The sequence below is a fragment of the Echeneis naucrates genome, chromosome 15, assembly GCF_900963305.1.
Source record: "Echeneis naucrates chromosome 15, fEcheNa1.1, whole genome shotgun sequence".
Taxonomy (NCBI): Eukaryota; Metazoa; Chordata; class Actinopteri; order Carangiformes; family Echeneidae; genus Echeneis; species Echeneis naucrates.
Window position 1 is genome coordinate 15,601,145 of NC_042525.1, and position 23,107 is coordinate 15,624,251.

Here is a 23,107-nt window from a genome sequence, read left to right on the forward strand (position 1 = left end):
TTTTCCTTTTATTTTCTGCAGCTTTATGAAGAGTTTTTTTTTTTTTTTATCTTGATGGGACTCTTCTATTTAAACAGGGTTACATTACTAAATTAAGATTTTTAAAGTCATGTTGTTACATTGTGCATACACATCTTTAAGATTCGTCTGATGTGACAAGTGAAGATGATCGCACAAAATCTTTACAAAGTTTAATAGCCTCTCTTTTGGCTGGACAATTTAATTTCATTTCTTCAACTGTAAAACATAATGAGATGTCATCAGTTTAATCTGTCTTTAATCCGTCAGAAATACAAACAGAAAAATATAATACTTTTATGTATTATTACTCAATGTTTAGTGATTGTTTAATGAATGTCATACAGATATGAATCCACTGTTTTTCATGAACACACAGTGACATGTTCAACTGTCAATTAGTATGTGTGCATAAGTAAGCTTATGTTTGTGCTATCTGGTGACTTTTATGCATTGTCTGCTCTTTGGGTGTGTAGGAACAATCAACTCATTTGCTTTGTGTGCACACCATTGTGGGTCCAGGAATTGTGTGGCTTTGCATACAGGCAACTCTATTGGGATGTGCCCGAGTATTTACATTTGGGTGTGTACAGTATTGTGTGTTCATTCTCTACACGATTCAGCTGTGCAAATGTGAACATGTATCACCACACAAACACACACCTTTTCTCCATTCAAACTGAGATTCCCTGGTGCAGAGTGTTTCTGCCAATAATTCATGAGTGATCTGCGCCCCTTGCTGGCCTTTAGCATTTTTATTTAATCTGCTGAGCCCTACCGTGTGCTCGCTCATCAATAATACACACAAACATGTGTGTTAACACATCTATGGTGTTGTGTGTGCGTGCGTGTGTGTGTGTGTTCGAGAGAGAGAGACAGTTGTGATTATATATGTGAAAGAACATTACACAGATGTGAATAGAGAGACATTGTAAGAGAGAGAGGAAAGGAGAGTGTGTTCATAATGGCCTGTGTTGTAACGTGACAGGATAGCACCGTGCCTTTCATATGTCTACATGATGTTCATCGTTAGGTCTTCCCCTGTTGGGACAGCAAACATGGATGCTGTCATTCATCTGTGGCCATTAGATATGAATTCAATTCAGTTCTGATGGTTTGTGTATGGCTTTGTAACACACTCCTAGTATGTGTTTAGTACTTTCTGTAGTCCTCTTTGGCTTGAGTTCACAGTTGTAGACTTGATTAGAAGTGTATGAGTGCATGTGTTTGAGTGTGTGTGTGTGTGTGTGTGCGAGAGAGAATTTAGAAATGCACACATTTGTGTGTTTAAGTGTGTGAGTGAATGTGTGTTCTTCAACAGCACTGACAAACAGAATCACAGCTTGGGAAATTGACTTCAACAAATCAGTGGGTCAGGAGGTAACATCACCGGGGGTTGCTATGGAGACACCCAATGACGGGGCTTCCCAATCAGCACAACAACGCGCCTGCAAAATGGCAGTTCCCCTAACGTAACCTCTCTCTCTCCCGCTCTCGCTCTGTGATTGTCTTCCTCGCTCTTTCTTTTTGTCTCTTTCCCTTCTCTACTTCCATTTCTCCTCCTCTGCCTCACTTCGCTCTTCCTTTTTGTCCATTGCTTTGTCTTTATCTCTCTGTCAACCTATCTTTTCACTTTATTGTTTTTCCTCTCAATCACTCTTCCGTGCTACAATGTACTGCTCACTCAAACAACCATGCATGGAAATATGCCTGTGGACAAGTGAACACACATACACACACACACTTGTACACGACAAAATGTGAGGGGGCAGCAGGATCCCAGCATGCAGGGTTTAACAGCTAATACCCCTTAGATTAACCACCCCCGGTTCCTCTCTCTCTCTCTCTCTTTCTCCGTCACACATACACACTTACACGCAGGCACACATCTTCCACAAACCAAGATTAACCTCCCACGATTTACACAGTGTATGTTGGTCCTTCACAAACACACACATGCACACACACCTTCAGGGTGTGTTGCTATCCCCCTACCAATAACAATAACACAACAGAATGAGAGCACCCAGTCAGTCTAAAGTGACCAAGCTACTGTTCATGTGACTGTCTGTCTGACTCACACACACATACACACACACACACACACACACACACAAAGCACACTTATATTAATACACACAGCTTGGTTTTATCTCAGCTGTAAGAATTGATCCCCCATAGATTTCAGAGAGGTCACGTGATTTGATAACCTCGACAGGAATCCCTCTGGTCAGGAGGCCTTTTACTGCCTTCTGTATGTGTGTGTGTGTGTGTTTGTGTGTGTGTGTGTCCGCGCACATTGTTTTTGGCCTGGTATGAAATGAATTCTCCATAGACTGATACACCATACCCTAATCTAAGGTCTGTCTCTGAGGTCTCAGATTGAACAATGGCTGGGCATAATGTTAACATCATTAGACTGCTGGTAATGGGGATTTATCGTGTCTCATCTCTTTCTCTCCCTCTCTCCTTATCTTTCTCTCTTTCTCTTCATCTCTTTTTCACCATGTCTGGCTCTTTAACTCTCTCTCTCCTCCTGCTGCTCTTTGCCTTTCCGTAGTCTCCACTTTCATGCTTGTACCTACCAAGTGACTGATACGTTCAAAGATTATTTTAAGGGCCGCTCAGATCAAACACCCTGTGCCTGGGCCCTGCCTTGGTTACCCAGGCTCCAACCCATTTAATTAGACATGGCTAATAACACTAAGCATGTGCTGATAGCCATCTCTCTGATAAGACTAGCTGTGCAAGGACATAGGGTTCCCTTTTTACCTTTTACAGTACTACCTAAGGTTAAAATAGCTAGTTAGAACCTTATTTTATGGTTTCAGCTAGTTATACTTGTGCCCAATTAACAGGCTAGTTGGCACTTAAAAAAACATTCATTTGAAAAGGCTGGTTAGCAATCACACCGTGCATGTCTAACTTGGACTCCTTGCTAACATCAACTACTTCACATGCCACACAGTTTATAAAAAAAGTACGAAATAATAAGGCAGTGGAGTTTTACGGTGAGCCAACAGTTAATAAAGTCACGTTAAGCAGCTGCATTGCTCAAATACCACTTTTGAGCAATTCTCATGTTGTGATTTCAGTTAAAAGTGAAAGAAACTAAGCTACATTCTTAATGACATTGTATAACATAATTTTTAGGATAAAAGTTGATTGTTATTATTTTAAGCACAAGAGAAAAGGTGAAGAGGTGAACGAGCTGTTCACCATTAGAATAAAACAAATGTAAAAGTTGCTACAAACACCCAAATAATACAACCCAAAGTAAAAACCTATAATTAGTCCCAGAGCTTTCACTTTTATAGTAATCATTCTTGTATAAATTGTGCATGTTGGATGTTTTTATTGAATGTTTTCAGAATATAGTTTGACTCTTAATTAACATGGATGCTCATGTTTGGGCTGAGTTAGGCTGTTGGTCTGGAAAATCACTCCAGGCCATATCTCTTTAGATGGATTGATCTATATGAGGATGACTCGGTAAGTGGTGAGTGTGTGTTTCTGTGTGTGTGAGAAATGAAAATAGGGGTGGAGTGGAGGCATTAATTCCAATCATTAAGAACTGGGATAGCCTGAGGAGTCAAACCCCTGAAATCGACTACATGTAAACTCTGAAATGACTTACCAGTTGTTCACTTGTAGGATGGTGAGGCCTGTGTCTTGCGCCAGCTGTTTCTTCTGTTCTTCTGACGGGTAAGGATGCTGTAGGAGAGAAAGATAACGTGTGAGAAAAGGCTGACTGTGAATAGTTTAATCAAGCCTCTTGTTTTAAAAAAAGGGGGGTCTGCTTTGCTTTTTAATAGAGAAAAAAAGATGTTGCACACACAAAAACTATATTGAGTAACAAGAGCGTGTGCTCATGCTCATTGGTTCGTAGGTGTCAGCATTGTGACTGTGTCTGTCTATCTGAATGTATAGTGTAAATATGTGTGAGCGCGTGCACATTAATATGCCTCTCTCCCCCAATCATTAATGGAATATGAAATCTTGTAATTAATGGCAGCCAAAAAGGCAAGCCAATTAGAAAGTTAAGTGAAGTGGAGAACCAGCTCTGGTAATTAGAGAGCCTCTTACACAAATATATTCGCGTCAATGGCCCCCCTTTCACCCCACTGCATATGTAATCAGTGAGCTGGGAATATGTAATATTAACCCGATGGAATACAGACAAGACAATGTAAAATATCTTGTCTTAATTGCTGCTGGTTGCTTTTATCCTTATTGCAGTTGGTTGAATAACATGAGTCTGTTAAGTTTGCCACTAACCCCTGCTGGAATCATTTCTCCAGGCACTGATCATAAGAAACATTAAGTAGAGAAAGCTGGGATTTCATCCATTGTGAAAGGGCCACCAGCTTATTATAGAAACAGGAATTTCCCTAAAATCATACATTGCGTGTCAGCAAGTTATTTCATCTAATTTTGAATCTTTAAAATCATAAATATCTGCCATGAGGAGGGTAGACCTATGAGTTGCTCTTCTCCAAGATAAAAAAAAAAAAATAAAACTAAAATAAAAACAGCTTGATTTTAGAGTTTGTCATGTTTTAGAAATTTGCTCAAGATTGGGTTCAAAATACTATTTGCACTAATACGTATAGTTTAGTTGAACTTCTCTCTGAATATTTTTATTTATTCCAAGAACCATGAATATTGACACATGAATACTTGAAAAACAACGGTTCAGTTGTTGGAGAGACAAATCAAACTGCCCCAGTGTTTAAATAGAAACTACCGATGCCATCTTCCTCCTCAAGCAGCCAGCTGAGAACAGTTAAAGTCAAGCCACCTGTTTAAATATATAGAATGAATAAATTGGATAAATGTGAACTTGGAGGAGTGTGTTGATTTATATTATAGTGAGGAGGGAGGTGGGGTGATGCGGGGTTGGGGGGTCGCAGATGCACGGAGCCTCGTTCATGGAGGACAATGTGCTGTTCATGACTTAGACAAGACATGGACTGTGCTGAACACCATAGGCAGGCCATAAAAAAGGAGTGAGGAGCAAGGGAGCCATGGAGAGAATAGAATTTTTAAAAGACAACACGAACTGGATAACTCTGTATATTCCACACTGCTATGTATACATTTGGGAAAGGAAGGAGGAATTGAAAAATAGATATAAAGATCAAGGAAATCATTGAACAGAGCAGAGTCAACTGAAGTGTTTTCATTTGTGAGATTTTGTGAATTATAATACATAATAATAAATATAATGAATAAAGAATTATAGCCATAAAATGTAACATTTCTGAAAAGGTTTCTTAATTCTCCAAATTATGTGCACATGTATCTTTTGAAGCACGAAGAGAAAATAAAAAAATATACATCTTTATATATTCAGTGAGTTTTGATTGACTGGACTTCTAAATCAGTGATACACTGTTTTTATTATGTAAAAGCAAATTCTTGAACTTATATAGTTGGACAACAGAAACAGATGAGCCAAGACAGGACCCTAACATGTATTTATTTACTATTATATTATAATGACCAAGATGGCACAAGCACTGACAAGTACTTTGCAGTCAAGCAGACGAGCAAAATCAATGCGGCGCCAGTGTTTTCATTTTTTCATTTCAGTTTTTTCAGTGCATAATGACCAGGATTGTGTTTAATATTGGGACAACCCAGCAAAGAGAAAGAGGGTAGACAGACATTTTTTTCCCAGACTTCCCTTGTCCATGTGATTGGTTGTGGGGAATGGGAAGACAAGGAGGGTAATTTCACGCGCTAAGTTATAATTGCATTGTTGCCTCTGGCTAAATGTGTGTCCACTTCGCTTCTACAACAATTTTTCTGTGTCTGTGTCTATGCAGTGTGAATGATCTGTCCATTCATGTACTGTGTGTGTGTGTGTGTGAGATTGTGCATGTGATGCAAGTGTCTTCCATTCTGCAGACTGATCAGATAATTTGAGAATTAAAATAACTCCTGCAAATCTGGGGCGCCACTTGCCTGCTCGTGTCTGTAGGAAGTGAGAAAACATTCTTTAGGGCTTGCATCATGTGATGCGTTGACGCACTGAAAACTTTACATGCAGACGCTACACACTCACACTGTTGTCATATTAAAGATAATTATGTGAATAACATGTCTTTTAAATGTTTCCTTTGTAAACCAGAGTTCAGGGAACATGAAAACATCACTGTGTCCATTCTACATGTTGTACATCTGTGGGAGCAGAAGTGTCTACCTCATGATATATAGGTGCTGCAGCCATGCCAGGGGCCACAATACACCCTGTTTTAAAGCTTCTGTCCCTCTAGGTCCTCAGCACACACACGCAGACAGCCAGATATACACAACGAGTAACACACACACACACACGCACACACAAAAATGTCAATCTTGACTGCTGCATGAAAAATGTGTTTGCTGCCATGAGCATGTTCTCCTCAAGACACATCCTGCCTGATGTCAAACATAACCATGTTTAATCTAGCACAGATTTTCAGAGCTCTTTCCCCTACAGTATATACAAACTATATGAATGCATCAGTAATAACCTCAGAATATAAAACATACAACAGCCTTCCTGCTGCATCACTTCTACTTCATACTGCATTACTGCAGCAATATTACTTTTAACGGAGTATTTTCACATGGTGGTATTTTTAATTTTACCAAAGTAAAGGACAAGAAAATTCTCCTCTTAAGACAACCTTTAAAACGATACACACACATAGGGTTCTCATGTAACAGAAGCGTTACCAAGAAGAGCTATCCTAAACATCAATTCTGTTTTTGCCCTCCTTTTTTAACCACCAAATTAGCTCCTATCTGTCAAAACACTGTGATTTAGTTTCTCACTAAGCAGCAAGTCGCCCAGTTTTAATATTGTCTGTGAGTGATTCTGGTCTCTTTTAACGGCCTTTGGCTGTGATTCAGCGGCTTGTGAGAGTGAGAGAGAGAGAGTGAGAGCACCAAGCAAGAGAGAGAAAGACCTTTACTGAGAAAAGCAATAACATGTTCTTTAAAAAAGCAGATGGAAAGTTTCTGCGCATCCTTCCCTCCCTTCCCTCTTCCCTCCGCCTATCTTAATGATATGTCTTCTCCAAATATACAACTCCTTTCATGAGAATTTCCACCCTGCTCGCCACTGAGCATGTGGGTGCCAGGAGGGGGGTGTGTTTTCACTTCTCTCTCTTCTGCGTGTCTTATCAATCCCAATGTGTGTGTATGTGGGTGTGTGTGTGTGTGCGTGCACATTACATGTGTCCATTTGAGGGAAATTTTTACTTGTGTGTGTCTGTATAAGTAAGTTTCGCTGTGCGCGGACACAAGAGTGTGTATTTATGTGTGTGCTTGTTTGAGGCACTGAGCTTGCTGGGACTATGAGTAAGTTCAGCTGTGCATGGTTGTGTGACTGTGTGTGTGTCTGGGTGAGCATTAGTAGCATCTCCTTCTCGTCTGACTGTTTTTCTCTCTGACCCCCTTGGATATAAAACAAGAGAGCGAAAGAGAGGACGAGGAAAGGAGGAGACATGGGAGGACACATAGAAATTGATATCTGGAGCCTCAGGGGTTCAACAAAAAGATAAGAGCATAAATATTCTGCAAGACCCCTCTTTACTCCCTCTGTCCCATCCCTAATCCAGAAGAAAACTATTTCAGACTGGGTGGAGCAAAAAATGTCAACTAGTCCAGTTACCAATTAGGCTGCAAAGATGCTACAACAACAACAACAACTACAGTATAGTTGTGTATCTCTAATATATTTATAGTGCATATAAAAAAAACATAAGCAAACATTTTGAAAGTTACTCTCCTCAGGCCACTGATACACTAGTTGAGGTGTGTGTCACACTTATATTCCATCACCTGAAGTAGCCTGTATGGCCTGCAATGTCCTGTCATGCTCAAGATCCCTGCCATCGCAGGACAAACTCAACCCACCAAAATGAGCTCAGCTCTAATCTTTTGCCCCTTGTAAACCACAGAAAGCCATACCTTAGTCTCTCTGTAGCAATACAGGCACATGAGGGATAAAACAAAAAATAAATCTGAGTCACAGTTTTGTCAGGGATGCTCCACTTCACTACAATGGGAAGGTTACTTCAGATATGTCTTTTATCTAGCTGCTGCTCTCAGTGTATATCTCCTCCTTCGCAAAAAAATATTATGTTCCCTCTCTCATTCTCCTTCTCTTCACCAAAATATTGTTTACATTTGATTTGGATTTGAATCAGAAGCAACAGCCGCCCTTTATTGATCGCAGGCTAAAAGAATGATTTGATATGATTTTGTCTAAGTATACATATTAAAAACTATGCAGTGCATTTTAAATTAAAGCCTGCATTTCACTGTTACATTTCCAACTAAATGTGTGTGACTCCGTCCTTGTTAACCAATTCACTTCACCCTGAATCCTTTCAGTCCAGCTCCATACTCAGCCATTGATGTTTTGGTGTTATCGTTACATATATTTCTATTTAAGGCTGTGCTTCCCAAGCCTTTGTGCATCCCATTAAAAGGGTTTGACATGCTACATTAGCTTTATAAAACTGCAACCATGAAACAGGATGGAGGGAGGCATGAGAGAGAAGAAAATCATATGTTGTCGCAGTCATATGATGTCCCACAAAAAAAGACCATGACACTGCACAGTCTGTGGATAACAGACAACGGTCAATAGTATTTCGAGTTATCTTGCTTTACCAACAGTTCGCCACAAGGCACAGTGATGTCAGCAAATGCAATGAATCAGAGTAAACAACGTATGAATGCGCAACACATTGCTGCAGTGTACTGATTAATAACATACTTTTGATTGTTTTGTTTTGTTTTTTTCCTCACCACATCCCACTTGACTTCTCAGAGAATTAACAACCCTTGTCAATCTCACTGTAAATCATTGTAAATCTCAAAAAAATCCTACAGTTACTCCAAACACCACTATAACCAAATTATTCAAGGTTATTGACTTGCATGTGCCTGTTGAGGTAAATGTGAACAACCTTGGCTTAGCCAGGTCTGCTCCCCTCACTGCTCCCAGGTCAAATCTCTGTGGAAACTGAGCTGCCCATCAGGAATGCCTGACGGCTAATCCAGGGGCCTTTTTGGCTAGAAGGGCATCATACCAAACTGGCTTCTTACACAGATACACACACACACACACACATACAAAAGCACAGTTTACTGGAAGTGTAGTGCTGCTCCTGCCACAAGTGTATGAGATTACCTTAAATATTTGGGAAGGCAAGCACATTGTTATGCTAACAACAAATGCCCAGAACCCCAAGCATGTGCAGACTTTGAAACAAGCATTCCAAACTGTAAGCCTGCTGTATCTGTAGATAGCCTTCTTCCAATTTCCCAAATTTCTTGCTCTTTCAGTGGAAGTTTCATCCTCTGTTCGTGTGCTCACAATACACAGTGAGAGCTATGCCATTTCAAATTCCTTTCTGTGTAGGTGGCATCAACTGACATCCCTTTGACTTCATTAGGGAGCAGGGACCTGGCAACAAAGCTGGCTCTGGGAGAATGAGGGATTAAAGAAAAAAGAAAAAGACAGTGAGGGCAAACAAAACAAACAAAAAAAAAAGCAAAAACAAAAAACAAAGCACTCCTAACCCAATTTCCTCTGATTCAGGCTGCTCCAATGCAAAATAAAGCAGACCGACCAACTACAGGTTGAGCGCTTCAATGTCCTCTTTCAACTCTCTGCAAAATAAACACACTTTGTCTTAGAGCTATAAAGCACAAAAAAGCAGAAAAGTAGTATTTTCTACGGTGCTGGACTTTGGTAAACCAACTTAAACCTTGTAGTATGAATAATTCACCACAGCTCTTTTTTAAAGCCCTGTTATTTGCACCAAAAGTGGCAAAGAAACCCCCTTCTAAGCTGTTAGTGCCACCAACTCTCTTCTGGAAATAATGAAAATGAAGAAAAAACTGATGTGCTTTTTATTCATTAATGAGCATTTTCCTTCTAAAAAAACAGCTTTTGTTGATTTAGGGAAATCTCACAGCGCTCCCGCCTATGGGAATGAGATAAATCTAGTTAGCTGGAGAGGCAAAGGGTGAAAAGTATGTCATTAAAGCTCTAGTACAAAGTGGATTAGGCAATGTACAGCATTAACAGCTTCTCAACTATGATAATTGATGATCATTCGTGGCTTTTCTAAAACTCTACAGGCACATAGCATAATGCAGGGCAGCAGCCATCCCTGTAACTGGAGATGCAGTGCTAACGGGGGTGAACAATGATCCATTTGCTTGACAGTTGGGAGGGTCTTTAGTCTATGTGTATGCTGAAGCTTATAGCGTGTATGCACCAAGCATGGCCAAGCCCAACAAAATGCTCAATTGTAGTCTTAGGCACAACAAAATGTGAAGAGTAAGGTTTGTTGACAGTGAAAGAAAAAAAAATTATCTCATATTGTGTAGCTTCTGTTGCTTCCACTAAGAGTAAGGGTGTGCTTCATTAGTCCACCCTATTCCAGCTCAGGGGAGGCTAAATTTATTAAGGGGGCCGGATGTTGCACAACACCTGCTGCTGTGCTTCCCTCTGTGCAATAAAGGGATGGGGGTGCAGCACGATAGCTAGTGGTAGTGGTAAGCGCTGCTCGTTGGACTGAGGCTGATGAGCTGGGGCTAATTCAGGGGGTGATTATGTAGTTTGCTGGACCACTAAACCTCTTTAAGCCCATAATTACCGCCTATTTGAGTGAGGGGAGGCACTCCAAAGCAATCGGTACTTGCACCAAACGGTGCAGTGAACGGCAGCCACAGCTGGAGGTGGGCTGCCTCAGGGCTGGCTGGGATGGAGGGGGTGTGTAAATTGGGAGTAGGAGACATCCTCAAAGCCTCATCCCAGTCAGGTAACACTGAAAGTGGAGCGAAAACAGCAGGATGCACCTCAGAGCACTCGTGTGCTATCTTCAAGCAACAGTGCTTGGAGCTAGCTTTCTAGCAGTGATCTCTCAACCTAAAAACAAATGTTCTCTTGTTACACACAGCTACAATTCATGAAGCTCGCTAGACAGCACTGCAGAGAAACAATGCACAATTACAGGAGATTTCAAAGCAACACAGCAGAAACTATCAACAAACAAGTCAACTTCTTAATCTCTGGACTAAATTGCACCAGTAAGCGGGGGTGAGGGAGTTGACTTTTTTTTAGAACCAGTGTCCACGACATCCAAACGGGAATCAGATTCTCAGATTGCACTTCAACCATGGGGGAATCCATTTCATTTCACCTGACTTTCAAGGAAATTTGACTTTACGTAATGCCACTGAAAACTGATCTCTCAGAGGAAGCAATTTGGGGACCGCAGAACATTCTAATAACCCTGGCGATATTATTATGTTATTATCATAATTACCCTTTTGCTCCCGACGTTTTAATTAGAAACTCACCGTTGGCCCCTTGGGGAGAGAAAAGAACCTGGGTTGGGGAATGCTGAAACTGGGTAAAGGTATTTCACAATTGCTCCCTTATGCACTTTGGCGCGGCAAGCATTAAGAGGGAAGAAGGATGCAGCAGATGCCATTGAAAGATGAAGCTTTCTCACCCTACCTCCTTCTCTCCCTCCGCCTGGCATCTCTGCCATTCAGAGTATACCTACACCCCTCCTTCCTTCCTTCCTTCCTCTCATCCCCTTATCACCCAATCTTTCGCACCCGTCTCCGCCTCCTCCATCCCTCTGTTCTATATTTAGCATTTTCCTTAACTATCGCATGCTGCCTCCTTTTTCTCCCTTCTCTTCTTCCATCTCCACTTAACTCCTCCCTTTACCATCAGCTCCCAGTTTTAATATCCTTGCCTCTTTTCCCTTCATCTCCATCTCTCCCTTCGCTCTCCCTGCTCGTCTTCAGCAGCAGAGGGCCTTCTCCATCAGTGCACCGCTTTTAAAAATCAATGACTTAATCTGTCGTAACAAACAAGTGAGCAGCACCCTCAGCCATGTTCACTTCCCCCCATAATCACTAACAGTACAACAGCACGCATCAAAGAGAGCAGAAGCAGGGAAGAAAGAGGAAAGCTGACAAATATGCAATGTGAAACACATATATAACTGCGAGCGCATGTCTAAGGACAGTGAACTAGAAAAAAGACATGACAACGGAAACAATAGACAATAGGAACAAATGGATACTTTTGAAAAAAAGTAAATGTGAAGTAGAAGAAAGAGAGGACAGCAAAGAAGTGAGAAACATAAAATTGGGGATTGGTGTGGGTGTTCCCTCCACATCCCCTCAGTCCTCAGCTCTGTCCAACTCCCCTACCATGAGTTATTTCCTGTCTGGATTCACCACCTGGTTCACTAGCTATGATTTCTCTCACCCCACTGGACACATACACACACAACCTGACACAAGTATGCACAACACTGACAAATACACATGCACATATCCGCTGCATACCTGTGTGTATGTATGTGTGTCACAGATGCACTTACAACACACACCTGACCGTCATCTTCCAAAGGGGCACATTGTGTCAGCTGGCCAAGTGTGAACACACTACCAGCCTATGGCCATACCTTCTATGCCACCTGCCTCTAGCAGATCACGAGCCTTTGAGTGTTCAATCCAGAAAACTGGAGGTGTAAATGATGGCTTATGCGTCGGGATCACAGGATAGCTCATCTATAAACCATAGCTCTCTCCCCGGTGTCTTTGAAATGGCAGAAGTGCTACAATATTGCTATGATATCATGGTTCAAGGCCAATAAAATGTAAGGCAACACAGCTGTGCATTATAGAAAAATGGAATGAGAGAGAGTCATGGAAGAAAGGAGGAGAATGAGAGAGAAGTCAGAGAGGCAGAAGGCATGCATAAAAGATTGGAAACCCTTCCACAAAAAGAAGTGTTTTGTCAGAGAGAGACAGAGACAGAATGTAGGGGAAAGAGAGAGTTCACGCATGGAAGAGAATACAAGTGGGAGGAACTGAATTGATAAATTAGTTCAGCCAATGCGCAAACTGATTACCACGACAGTGAAGCCACAGGATCCATCGAGCACACGCATGGAATAAGGGGCGTGCACACACGCGCGCACATGCACGCACATACACACACACAGCACTTACAAAAGAGACATAAAGCTGACACGCACCAATAATAGAGCAACTGCATATGCAATCATAGACAGATGCGCACATGCACGCACACACACACACACACACCAAATGTATCTAGGGCAGACTGCTGCAGTTGCTGTAAGTAAAAGGTATTGAGCTGCTGACTCCAGCCAGAAAAGATCCCACAATCCTCTGGATCACCAAACACACCCTAATGGATAATGGCTAACAGCTAGCGCTAATGTGATTTCACACTTAGCAGAGTTAATATATCACTGGCTGAACAAAATCATGCTACACACAGCTATGCTAACCTCAGTTTTTTGAAAGGTGGTGAACATTTTGATGCCAAAGCTTCATTTAAGGGGTTTAATCAAAAAGGAAGTATTTTGGAGGCTATGCATTAGCTTATAGAGAAACTGAGAGACTAAAAGTTGATAATCTCAAAGCGTTGGACAGAAACATTCCATCAAGCTAACCACAGACTTATGACAACATTTTTCCCTGACTCGTCTACAAGTCAACTTGCCACTCACTCTCCAATAAATACCACAGCGATGGTGGGGAACTCCACACCCCACCCAGCCACTGACGTCGCTTCTAAGGGCCTATGTTAAAGTCCATGTGTGTGTCTGCGTATGTACATCTGCAGCCGAGTGTGTGTGCGTCTGAGGGCTGCGATTGAGCCTCTTCGGATTTGCAAATCATCGGAAACTGATTAGTGGGTACCAAACCAAGAGTGATTTCGCAGATCTGAGTTAATGGGCCTCTGTCCCACTCTAAAGACACAACGATTCACTCACACACGAACACACGCACGTATCACACAGCTGATAATGAAAAATAGAACTAGTGTGAAACACAGGCTCAGCGTGAAGCTATCAATCATTCTGACATACAACAATGAAACTGCACACTGAACTGTTTCATAGTTTCCCAACTATGAAATTATATGAGGGGCGGGAGGAGAGGGAAAGAAGGATGACAGAGAAAAGAAGAGATGGTGATGGTAACATGGTCATTTGGAAATCATGACTGATATTAAATGTTCCCTCATCTTTATGTTTAATCAAGACATTAATCACAACTGAGGTGTAATAGAGTGAAAACGAAATTCTCAAAAAAAAAATTCTCACAAGTTTAGGGAAGAGCGATCTATACTTTTTTTTATTTTATTTTTTTTTTAAGTTTATTAAATGCAATCCAAAAAAAAACCTACCTAAGAAGCTTCTCAAGCTGGAATATGAGCTGATCTGTTGTGTGTGTATTTTTGACAGCCATATTAGATTTCTTGTGACTGCTGATCCCCTCCAGTGCTACTGACCGACCTTGAGGGTCTGTAAAGTTCTCACATTCTGAAGGAAACACATCAACGACCCCTCGATGAAGGCCAGATCAACACACACACACACACACACACACAGAATCTCATTCACACACGCACACTTGCTCAAGTTCTACCTCTGTGGCAGCCATTTTGGAAAAGTCCAAAGGTGACATGAATTAAAAGTTAACTGCCCTTGAGGGCTTTTAAATAGAGGGGTAAAATGATACAAGAGGAAGAAAGGAGAAAGTTGGAGAGTAAGCTGACATGAAGGGCTTATCTGAAACACAATAAAAGACCTGACCTGCACATATACACTACCAGTCAAAAGTCAAAAGTGAAACGTCCACACAGAGCTTCAAATGGAAGTGTTCCAATCCTCAATATCAGAATCTGATATTTATAAAAGCTCTATTTTCTAAAGTAATTTCTTCAAGTATGCAGTGTTTTCTAGAAACAGACTCTTGGCAGGATGGACATGCCTCTGAAACTGTCAGTGAACCCCATGGAAAACCAAACTTATGAAATGCATTAAAGTGGGCTGGTAGGTTATTAAACCACTTCCTTACAAAGAACTACAAACCACTGTACTGATTTCAGATGAACCAAATAAACAGCAAATGTAAACGAGGTTTTTCTAAACAACAATGGTCACAATACAGAAATTAATCTCAGTATATGTTCAACCAACATCTGTCTGAAAACCGATGCACATCTGCTATGCGTCAGTCGTTGTACTGACCTACTGTATCCCACTATCATCTTCTCAGCCATCCATCGTTCATCATCGTCCATCAATCATGAAACAGATGGCCTTTCAGGAGTTCATGTCAGGACTGATGGCTTCAGTCTGCCTTGGCCATAACATTACCCCTCCCTTCACTAGCACCCCCAGAACAGCACATAACGTGCACTAACACACACAGACACACCTCCACCAAATGGACCAGTCTTACTTACTAAGATCTACTCCCACTAACCCCCTACATTCCTGGAAAAGACAGCTTATTGGTCGCTTTTAATACAGGCACACAAATAAATGAATGAATGGATGAATGAATGAATAAAAGCACTATATCATATGTTTGCAAAGCACAAGTGTGTGTGAGTTGCAAGTATGTGTGTCTGTGAGGGTCAGTTCACAAAGAGAAGCCCCCAAAGAGAGCTGTCTGTCTTTAGTCCCTGGGGCCTGTCAAGAGGGATAATTGATGATGTTTTCATTACAAGGTGTGGGGTAATGTGGGGGTTGGAGCATGTGAGCATGAGTGCGTGTGCGTGTGCATGTGTGTAGTGGGGGGCAGGCAGGTTGACTCAGCTGCCTCCTCTTTGACACCAACCATTCCTGCAATTGGTACGGACAAGTCATTGCTTCCAAATGCCCCTTTTCAAACACACACACACACACAAACACACACACACACATTCACACAAACTCTCAAACAGATATATACACAGGCAAACACACAGCCCAAGGCCAATTCCATTCCTCGAGATAAAGTATCTGAAACCAAATAAAAATGCTAAGAATAAGACTAAGTTGTTCTCTTGTTTTCCCCTGCCATTCTGTTTCGTCACAGTGTCACGCAAGGCCTTTGGCAGATCTGTCCGTCTGTCTGTCGTCTCTTAAGGCCTCTTTGAAATCCTAATGCTGTGGCGCCTAAGATTCTGACTGCCACTTAGATTGAATTAGGACCTAATCGGAGACACCAGGCCACATGGACCACTATATTATTTACTGTATCAAGACCGACATCATGCCTTTGTTGTTGCTTATGAATAAATTAATGAAAACACTTAAACAGTCAGCTGACGTTCTCTTTTTTAAGCTCCTCTTCCTGATGTCTCCTCAAAACTATTAACAAACCATTCCAGTGGCTTGAAAGGTCAATTGCAATTATTTTTCACGAGAAACTTAATTTTTACAGCGGACAACTAAGACAAACAAGTCTAACAGCAATCACAGGACAGCCATATTCATAATCAAGAAAAGAAAATGCATGTTATGTCTCTGTGTTGCAGATTAAATTTCAGCATTGTATCGTTCTCTTCATCTCCTTTTCCCTTCCCCTTTTTTCTTCTTATCATTTAAAGTGAGTAGTAAAGACAAAAAAGGCCAAAGGGAAGCATGAGGTCAGGACCAGTCGGTCCCCTCCAGGTCTGCTTCACCGAGGCGGGGTTAGAGTTGCCGCGGGTGACCAGGGTGCTGACACGTCCAGGATCCAGCAATAAACAACCGAAGACTTATGGCATCACAGGCCATTTCAAACTATGACCTCTGGCAAAACACCCCCTCCCCAACTTCTTTAGATGAGACTTTACAGGAGCACACATTATACATTGAACTGCAGTAACACTATTCATTTCAATATTCCATAATCTGATGAAGCACCAGAGTGATTCCCCCGTCAGAGAGCACTCTACCACTGAAACCATTCATATGGCATATCCTATGAAAATGATGTCTTTTCTGCTGCAGCAGAAATAACAACACCCTCTTGCAAACTGTAGAAAAACTTTTTCCCAAAGCAGCTTGATGATGAGGTTGCATATCATCTGGTCTGTGTTCTTATGTTCAGCTTAATCCAAATTTAGACCAGTTTGACACAATGGAAAATGCTACTCGTCAATGATTGGTGCACCTACAGTATCCATCTGTCCGTCCATATATCACCTCTTCTCACCCCTACCCACCCACCCTGCACACCCAGTCCAGATTTCTCCACCACCCAGGGCCCACAACAGCTAGCCTCCTGGCCTCCTCTGCCAGCGCAGAAATGAGTTATATCACTTTTCACACCTGTTTCTGCTCAAAACCCCTGCTGTACGCTGCTGCAGGGGGAACAGTTCTCCCCCAGCTCGGCTACATCTGCGTATGCGAGTGGTTAAATTAGACTCTAATTATATTAACAGGGGATTATGCCTTCCAGTTGGATTTTTTATACTCTCTCCTGCTCTCTGTGCATTTTACACGTTTTTGGAGGAGAAAGGAGGAGGAGGGTGAAAAAGCAGCTCGTTGAGGGTTTGCGGGTTGGCTTCTTTTATGAGCTGCGATCACGGCTGCCCCTCGTTACACTGAGTCTGTGTACAAATAGGAGGGGAGGAGAGCCAGAATGAGAGAGTGTTAGTGATAATGTGTATGAGAGTGAGTCCCAGACTGCCAGGCTAATATACCGATGCTAACACGATGGATGCCAAACCCCCCCCCGTTTCTTTATGCGCGTGCACACGCACACAAACACACACACACACACACACACACACACACTACTTCAGTTTAGCAAGGCAGCAATCTAAATGGGGATACGGGTGGTGTGTAGGGGGCGTCTGGTGGGGGGTGAATTCCATCTAATTACTCTATCACATAATTTCACAAATTGCCTTTTCATAGGGGAGTGGAGAGCAGAGCACAGGGCGCGTTGGGGATTTGAGGCCTGAGCTTTCATTTACTACTCATTTCTTGTTAAATTAAACAAGAAAATACCATTTGTGAAGAGAGGAGGGCGCTGGCAGGGGCGGGTGGATTCCAACTGCACAATAGGGATGAAGGAAAAAGAGATTGAATACCAGGTATTTCTTGAGCTCAAATCTCTTTGATTGTAACACAAAACAATGAGGAAGCTCAGCCAGTTATACAATTAGGTCAGGGCCACACCTTCAACTTAAATTGTTTTGTTAAATATTGTGTTTCTGATAATATATACATTGTAAACATAAATGAAAGGCTAAATAAATTAAAATAAATCATAAGTTATATCAATGTGATATATATATCACCAATAAAATGCAGGATTTAACACATCATCCCTGATATTACGCCATTAAAATGGTGAGTTAAAAGAAAAATAATTTTGCTCACCTTTCTCTTACTAAATAATCAATTTATTCAATCATAAAAGACAAATGACTGCCCATTGTCACAACATATGTTTAATTAAGAATGTCAGCGCAAAACAAACATCAAAATGAGATGAGGACACAGCGCCCCCGCCTCCTTTATTTTGGTTCCCCACCAAGATTACAGCTGCATGTCAAGCTGGCAGCGAACAGCACAGCGCGACCATTCGTGACAAGCGGTAAACGCCAATGTTTTGTAGTCGCTCCAAGTCGGAGCAGCCAAATTCTTCCGATGAACTTGTCCCACAAGCACTGTCGAACACATATGAGCTCATTGGGCGTGTTGGAGAAAACTCAGTGAGCTGCAACTGTCGTCATTGTCACAAATTCAATACCACTGCTCTCTCTGTCATTGTACCCGTCCAGGACAGGAGAAAACCTACTCAGCCCATTCATTCTAATTCCTATTTCTTTACTTATTTAAGACCTCGTTTTACCCTTCACATGGGAATATTGATTAAAAAGCACAGTGATTTTGGCTCTGGTTCTAGCAGTAAACCGGGACAGTCCAACTTTTTCTGCTGTTGGTGTTGATGCATGTAACAAACATTGCTGTCGTGCCTTCCCATTTCCTGCTATAAGACATTTGAAATTAGCATGATTGATGGAAAAGTGCAGAAACTATTTCAAAACAACCCTAAAAACAGGCATGTGAATGCCACCTACCACCTACCCTGCTGCTGCACTCAGTGCCTCACTTTGCCACCCACCTTCCCCTTCCGCCTCAGTACAATGGGAACTCCCTTGAGGGTCCAAGTGTGCGGGCGAATTACCGAAAATATAAGGTGGGTACTGAATCTGTCTGAGTCAATTCTCTTGTATTGCAGTCTACTCTGTGTCAAAATGCAGCATATTGATAAAAAATAACAGATCCTGACTCCTTTGTTTAAGTTTGTTTGGTGCCACAACGCTTGTGCATGCGTATATAAGCATGTGTGTACATTATTGGCATTGTGTCTATCTCTTAGAGGCCAGACTCACATCTTCCATAACTTCTGTGAAACAAAGGCAAGCCAGTTGATGATGCTGTGGAGGAGCATGGATTAGCTGTCCATGCTCGTGTTTGTAGACAAACAAACACACACACACACACACCGCCAGTGTAAGAGATACTGTAAACGTTTTTGCATTAGAAATGCATTGTGTAGCACTTATGGTGATTAAATTAATCATGACACTGAAGAATGATTAGGGTAAACAAATGAGACCTTGGTGAGCATTTATCTGACACCAGTGGTATTGTTAATGCCAGTATTTTCTCAAAATTAAGACCACATTTCCCATAAACAAAGAATATATTGCTCCTCTCTGCCTGGGTTTCATTTCTCTTTGGCTTCACTGATGAGCAGAAACATTTTGGAAGTGATTTTTCCATCAACCTTTCAGTTTACTTCAGAGTTTAAAAAGCTGTTTCCTCCTGTTTTTCTTCCTCCATTGTGTGCCTGTATGTGTGTATGTAGTTCTTTTTTTCCCTCCTGCCTGGGAGAAGGAAAAGGTTGCAGATCCTCCTTATCCCCCACTTCATCTCCTTGCCTTCTCCTCCTCTTCTTTTGCTCTTCTCCCTCACTCCCCTGGCACTCACTTATATCCTTCCCACTGTTTGAGATCTAACAGTGCAGAAGCCTCCCATAAGCCCAACTCATGGTGTAATATGACACAGTAGGTGTGCAGCGGCATGTGTGTGCTGAACTGTATTTCCACAGAAATGATGTGTATATGTTTCAAACACCTTTCCTCTGTGGCCCCGAAGGTTTCGGGGGATATACGAGTTGAGATCAGGGAGCTGGAGAAGAGGTTAGTGGGTATGTGCGTGCAGGGTGATGGGAGAGCTGGTGGTTTGTTTAGGAGGTGGAGAAGGTGAGATGGAAAGAGCAAAGTACAAAGACAAACAAAAAGAATAAGAAGGCTTGTGAGATGTTTCTGTATATGCACACTGTACACATATACACTCTGTACCGTATGTCTTTGCCTAGATGCCTCACGCGAGTGTCCACAATAAAATAAAAAGTTGCTCACAATGTTGCACTGTTGGAAGCACAGGAAGACCCTGTGCAATGTGTAACATCGACATCAAAGACAGGCCACAAATAAATAAATAAAAGTGGAGCCTATGCAATACCCATAATCCAACAACCAAATTAGTTTGCCCAGCCTCCTCCCTGCTGGCTTGTGCAATTCAAACCAACACCCACTCAGCCAAACTGTATCATGTTCTCCACAAACTCCTGACATAGGCATAATCTGTGTGAAGCAAACCTGGCTGAAGTCAGTTTTGAAACACGTTTATCAGGGATTTCAATCTGTAAAGATGCCCAAATGTCAACCTGTATTTATTTATTTATTTGTGTTATCCTTCCATTAATCACAGATGTGCGGGGCTCCTCAGAGGTCAGAACCCTGCTGCAGTGTGAACCGTATATTCAAAACCTAACAAAAATGTTTGTTATATCCTTTTCTCTTCAACTCATTGGCATGATTTCATCCACTTTTTATTTGAACAGTATCACTATCTACCTCAGGGATGTTTATAATTCCTAAATTCCATAAAAGGATAAATAAAATATAACATTATTGAGATTACGCTTTATGGGTTAGCACAGAACCTGCTAAAAGATTTTAGTTATAAAGCAGAGTTTGCTTTGACCATGCTCCAAAACTACAGTTTACTTATTATTTCATTCATTATGGAAACAAGTTTGAATTTATTCTCTTCTTTCTTTTATTATTAAAAGAGGCTGGCTCCGTGTCTAGCAATAATCACTGTGGCTTGTACGTTAATTGTATCTGAAGTGGAGAGAAGGGGATAGCATTCTGTTCAATGTTGGTTCAATTTTTACAGTCACACTGGTCACATTTTCAAGCGTCAAAATACATTTTTTCCCACACTATTTTCCTCTCAGACAGTTCGTGATGTTGTCAGCTGGTGCTAACGGCATTGGTATTCTCTGCTAAAATTGAGCAAAAATAAGGCCAAACCACAAGCCTTCGCAACATCCCAGGCATCTGTTAAATAATGACAGATTTGTTCTTAATAAGGTTCATCTATGTATCTGCAGCAGTTATGGCCAGGGGCATCTCTCCTTGGCTTCAACCTTATTCAGTTTCAGCAGATGAGGAGCGAGAGCGCAGGCTGCCGAGATCGCCGGCAGATTACACAGCCCTGTGTCTTTGAAGTGCTCACCGTACAGAAATACATTGTGGAGAAAAAGAGGAGGCTGCTCTGGTGGTGTGTATGTGAGTGTCAATGAGTGTGTCGGTGTGTGCGTATATGTGCTCCTTTGTGTGCCAGTGTGCTTGTGTCAAATGAGAAGGAGCCAAGCAAAAAACACAAAAAGTGCATGTGTATGCATGTCTGCGTGACTGTGTGTGTGTGTGATACTAAGAAAGCCTATGGCTGTAAAGTGGAGTTCAGTGTGTACACGTGATATGAAACTGAGAGCAATCAAGAACTGCTGTTTCATTCAACTCACCGTTAGGTGCTGGAAGAGCCATGCTCTCATGATGTTGGTGGCCACCTTAGGGAAGATTCCTCTCTTCTTGTTACGTTTCTTCTCTTTATCCGGGTCATCATCATCCCCTGTGCTTGGTGAAGCCACACTGTTGTCGAGGCCATCACCTGTCACATGACAAGAAACAGGAAGAGACAGCGGAAATCAGATTCACAGTTTGTTTACTTCCTGCATTCGCTGCGCTTCGGCGTTCAAAGGGAATAAATACGATTTTGAAGGAATTCTGGAGGGCTTTGTATGCACAGACGGAGGGGTATAGAGACACAACAATGGCAAGCAGAGAATGGCTGGAAAACAGCACCTCATAAATGCATTCATTTTTAATACATTTATAAATAACCCTGCCTTTCATTTTTCTCCCCCCGTCACTTGAAAACACAGCAAGCGTTCGCATCTTTCTGCGAGAAAGAGAGGGAGAAGGGGAGCACAAAGGACTTGTAAGGTCGCATTTCCCCACTCTCCCATCCAAACCCGCGCAGAATTGAAAATGACAGAGAGATTTAGTCTTTATTATCCTGAGGGGAAAATAGTTATTGAAGCGTCGCCCCGGCGTGTTCTGCCATTTTACCTGAGGTGGAAAGAGTAACATGGCACTACAAAAGGGGAGGTTGCGAGGTGGGGGAAGGCAGAAAATAAAAGGAAAATAGGTGGAAAAAAAAGAAAGTCAGAGGCACAAACAGCACTGACAAAGCTAGCTGCTTTTCATAACAATAGCGTCATGGCTGCTCACAGCAACCTGTAGGGCTTCGATAAGGCTCTATTAAGACCAGTTAACCTCACCTAAGGGGAGCACTGAGACAGCTTATAGAGTATTTGAGCACGGAGAGGAAAAGTGAAAGGTGTGCTCCGTGGGCCTTTTCTCTGCATTCACGCTCAACAACATCCACCCATACACACACACTTCCACATTCAAAACAACCCAATTACTGCACGCTTTCTATACAGCTCCCATCTGTGGCTAGGAAAAGCCTAATTGTTATTATCATTATTCAAAAATGTGAGCCACCCTCAATGAAGGCGATAACCATAAAAGAAACATGAGACGGGATAAACAACTGGCACCGTCACTGGTTTTCTTGAATGGAAGTGAGGAAAAGGAAAGAAGAAGAAAAAAAAAAAAAAAAGAGAGAGAGAGAAAAAAAATAAAATAAAAAAAATAAACACTAAAGCAGCGCACCGAATTGGATCCAGTTATTTATTGATTATACACAAAGCACTTCTAAAGCTTCTAGTTCTGTTCACTGTGGTGAGAGCAGATAACTGCATTCAAGCAGGCCTGCGCTCTGCTAACTTGCAGAGGGCGACACCCTGCACC

The 23,107-nt window shown here is 41.8% G+C and overlaps 1 protein-coding gene across 3 annotated transcripts in view; it reads right to left on the reverse strand.

The window, feature by feature from the left end:
• The window catches only part of meis1b (Meis homeobox 1 b), a 78,802-nt gene that overhangs the window by 18,764 nt on the left and 36,931 nt on the right, over positions 1-23,107 (reverse strand). For all 3 annotated transcript variants that reach the window (XM_029520573.1, XM_029520575.1, XM_029520576.1), the window contains 2 exons: positions 21,754-21,899; positions 3,656-3,732 (listed from right to left, as the gene is read on the reverse strand). In XM_029520573.1, coding sequence (XP_029376433.1) covers positions 3,656-3,732; positions 21,754-21,899 — 223 coding nt within the window. The remainder of the gene's footprint in view (positions 1-3,655; positions 3,733-21,753; positions 21,900-23,107) is intronic.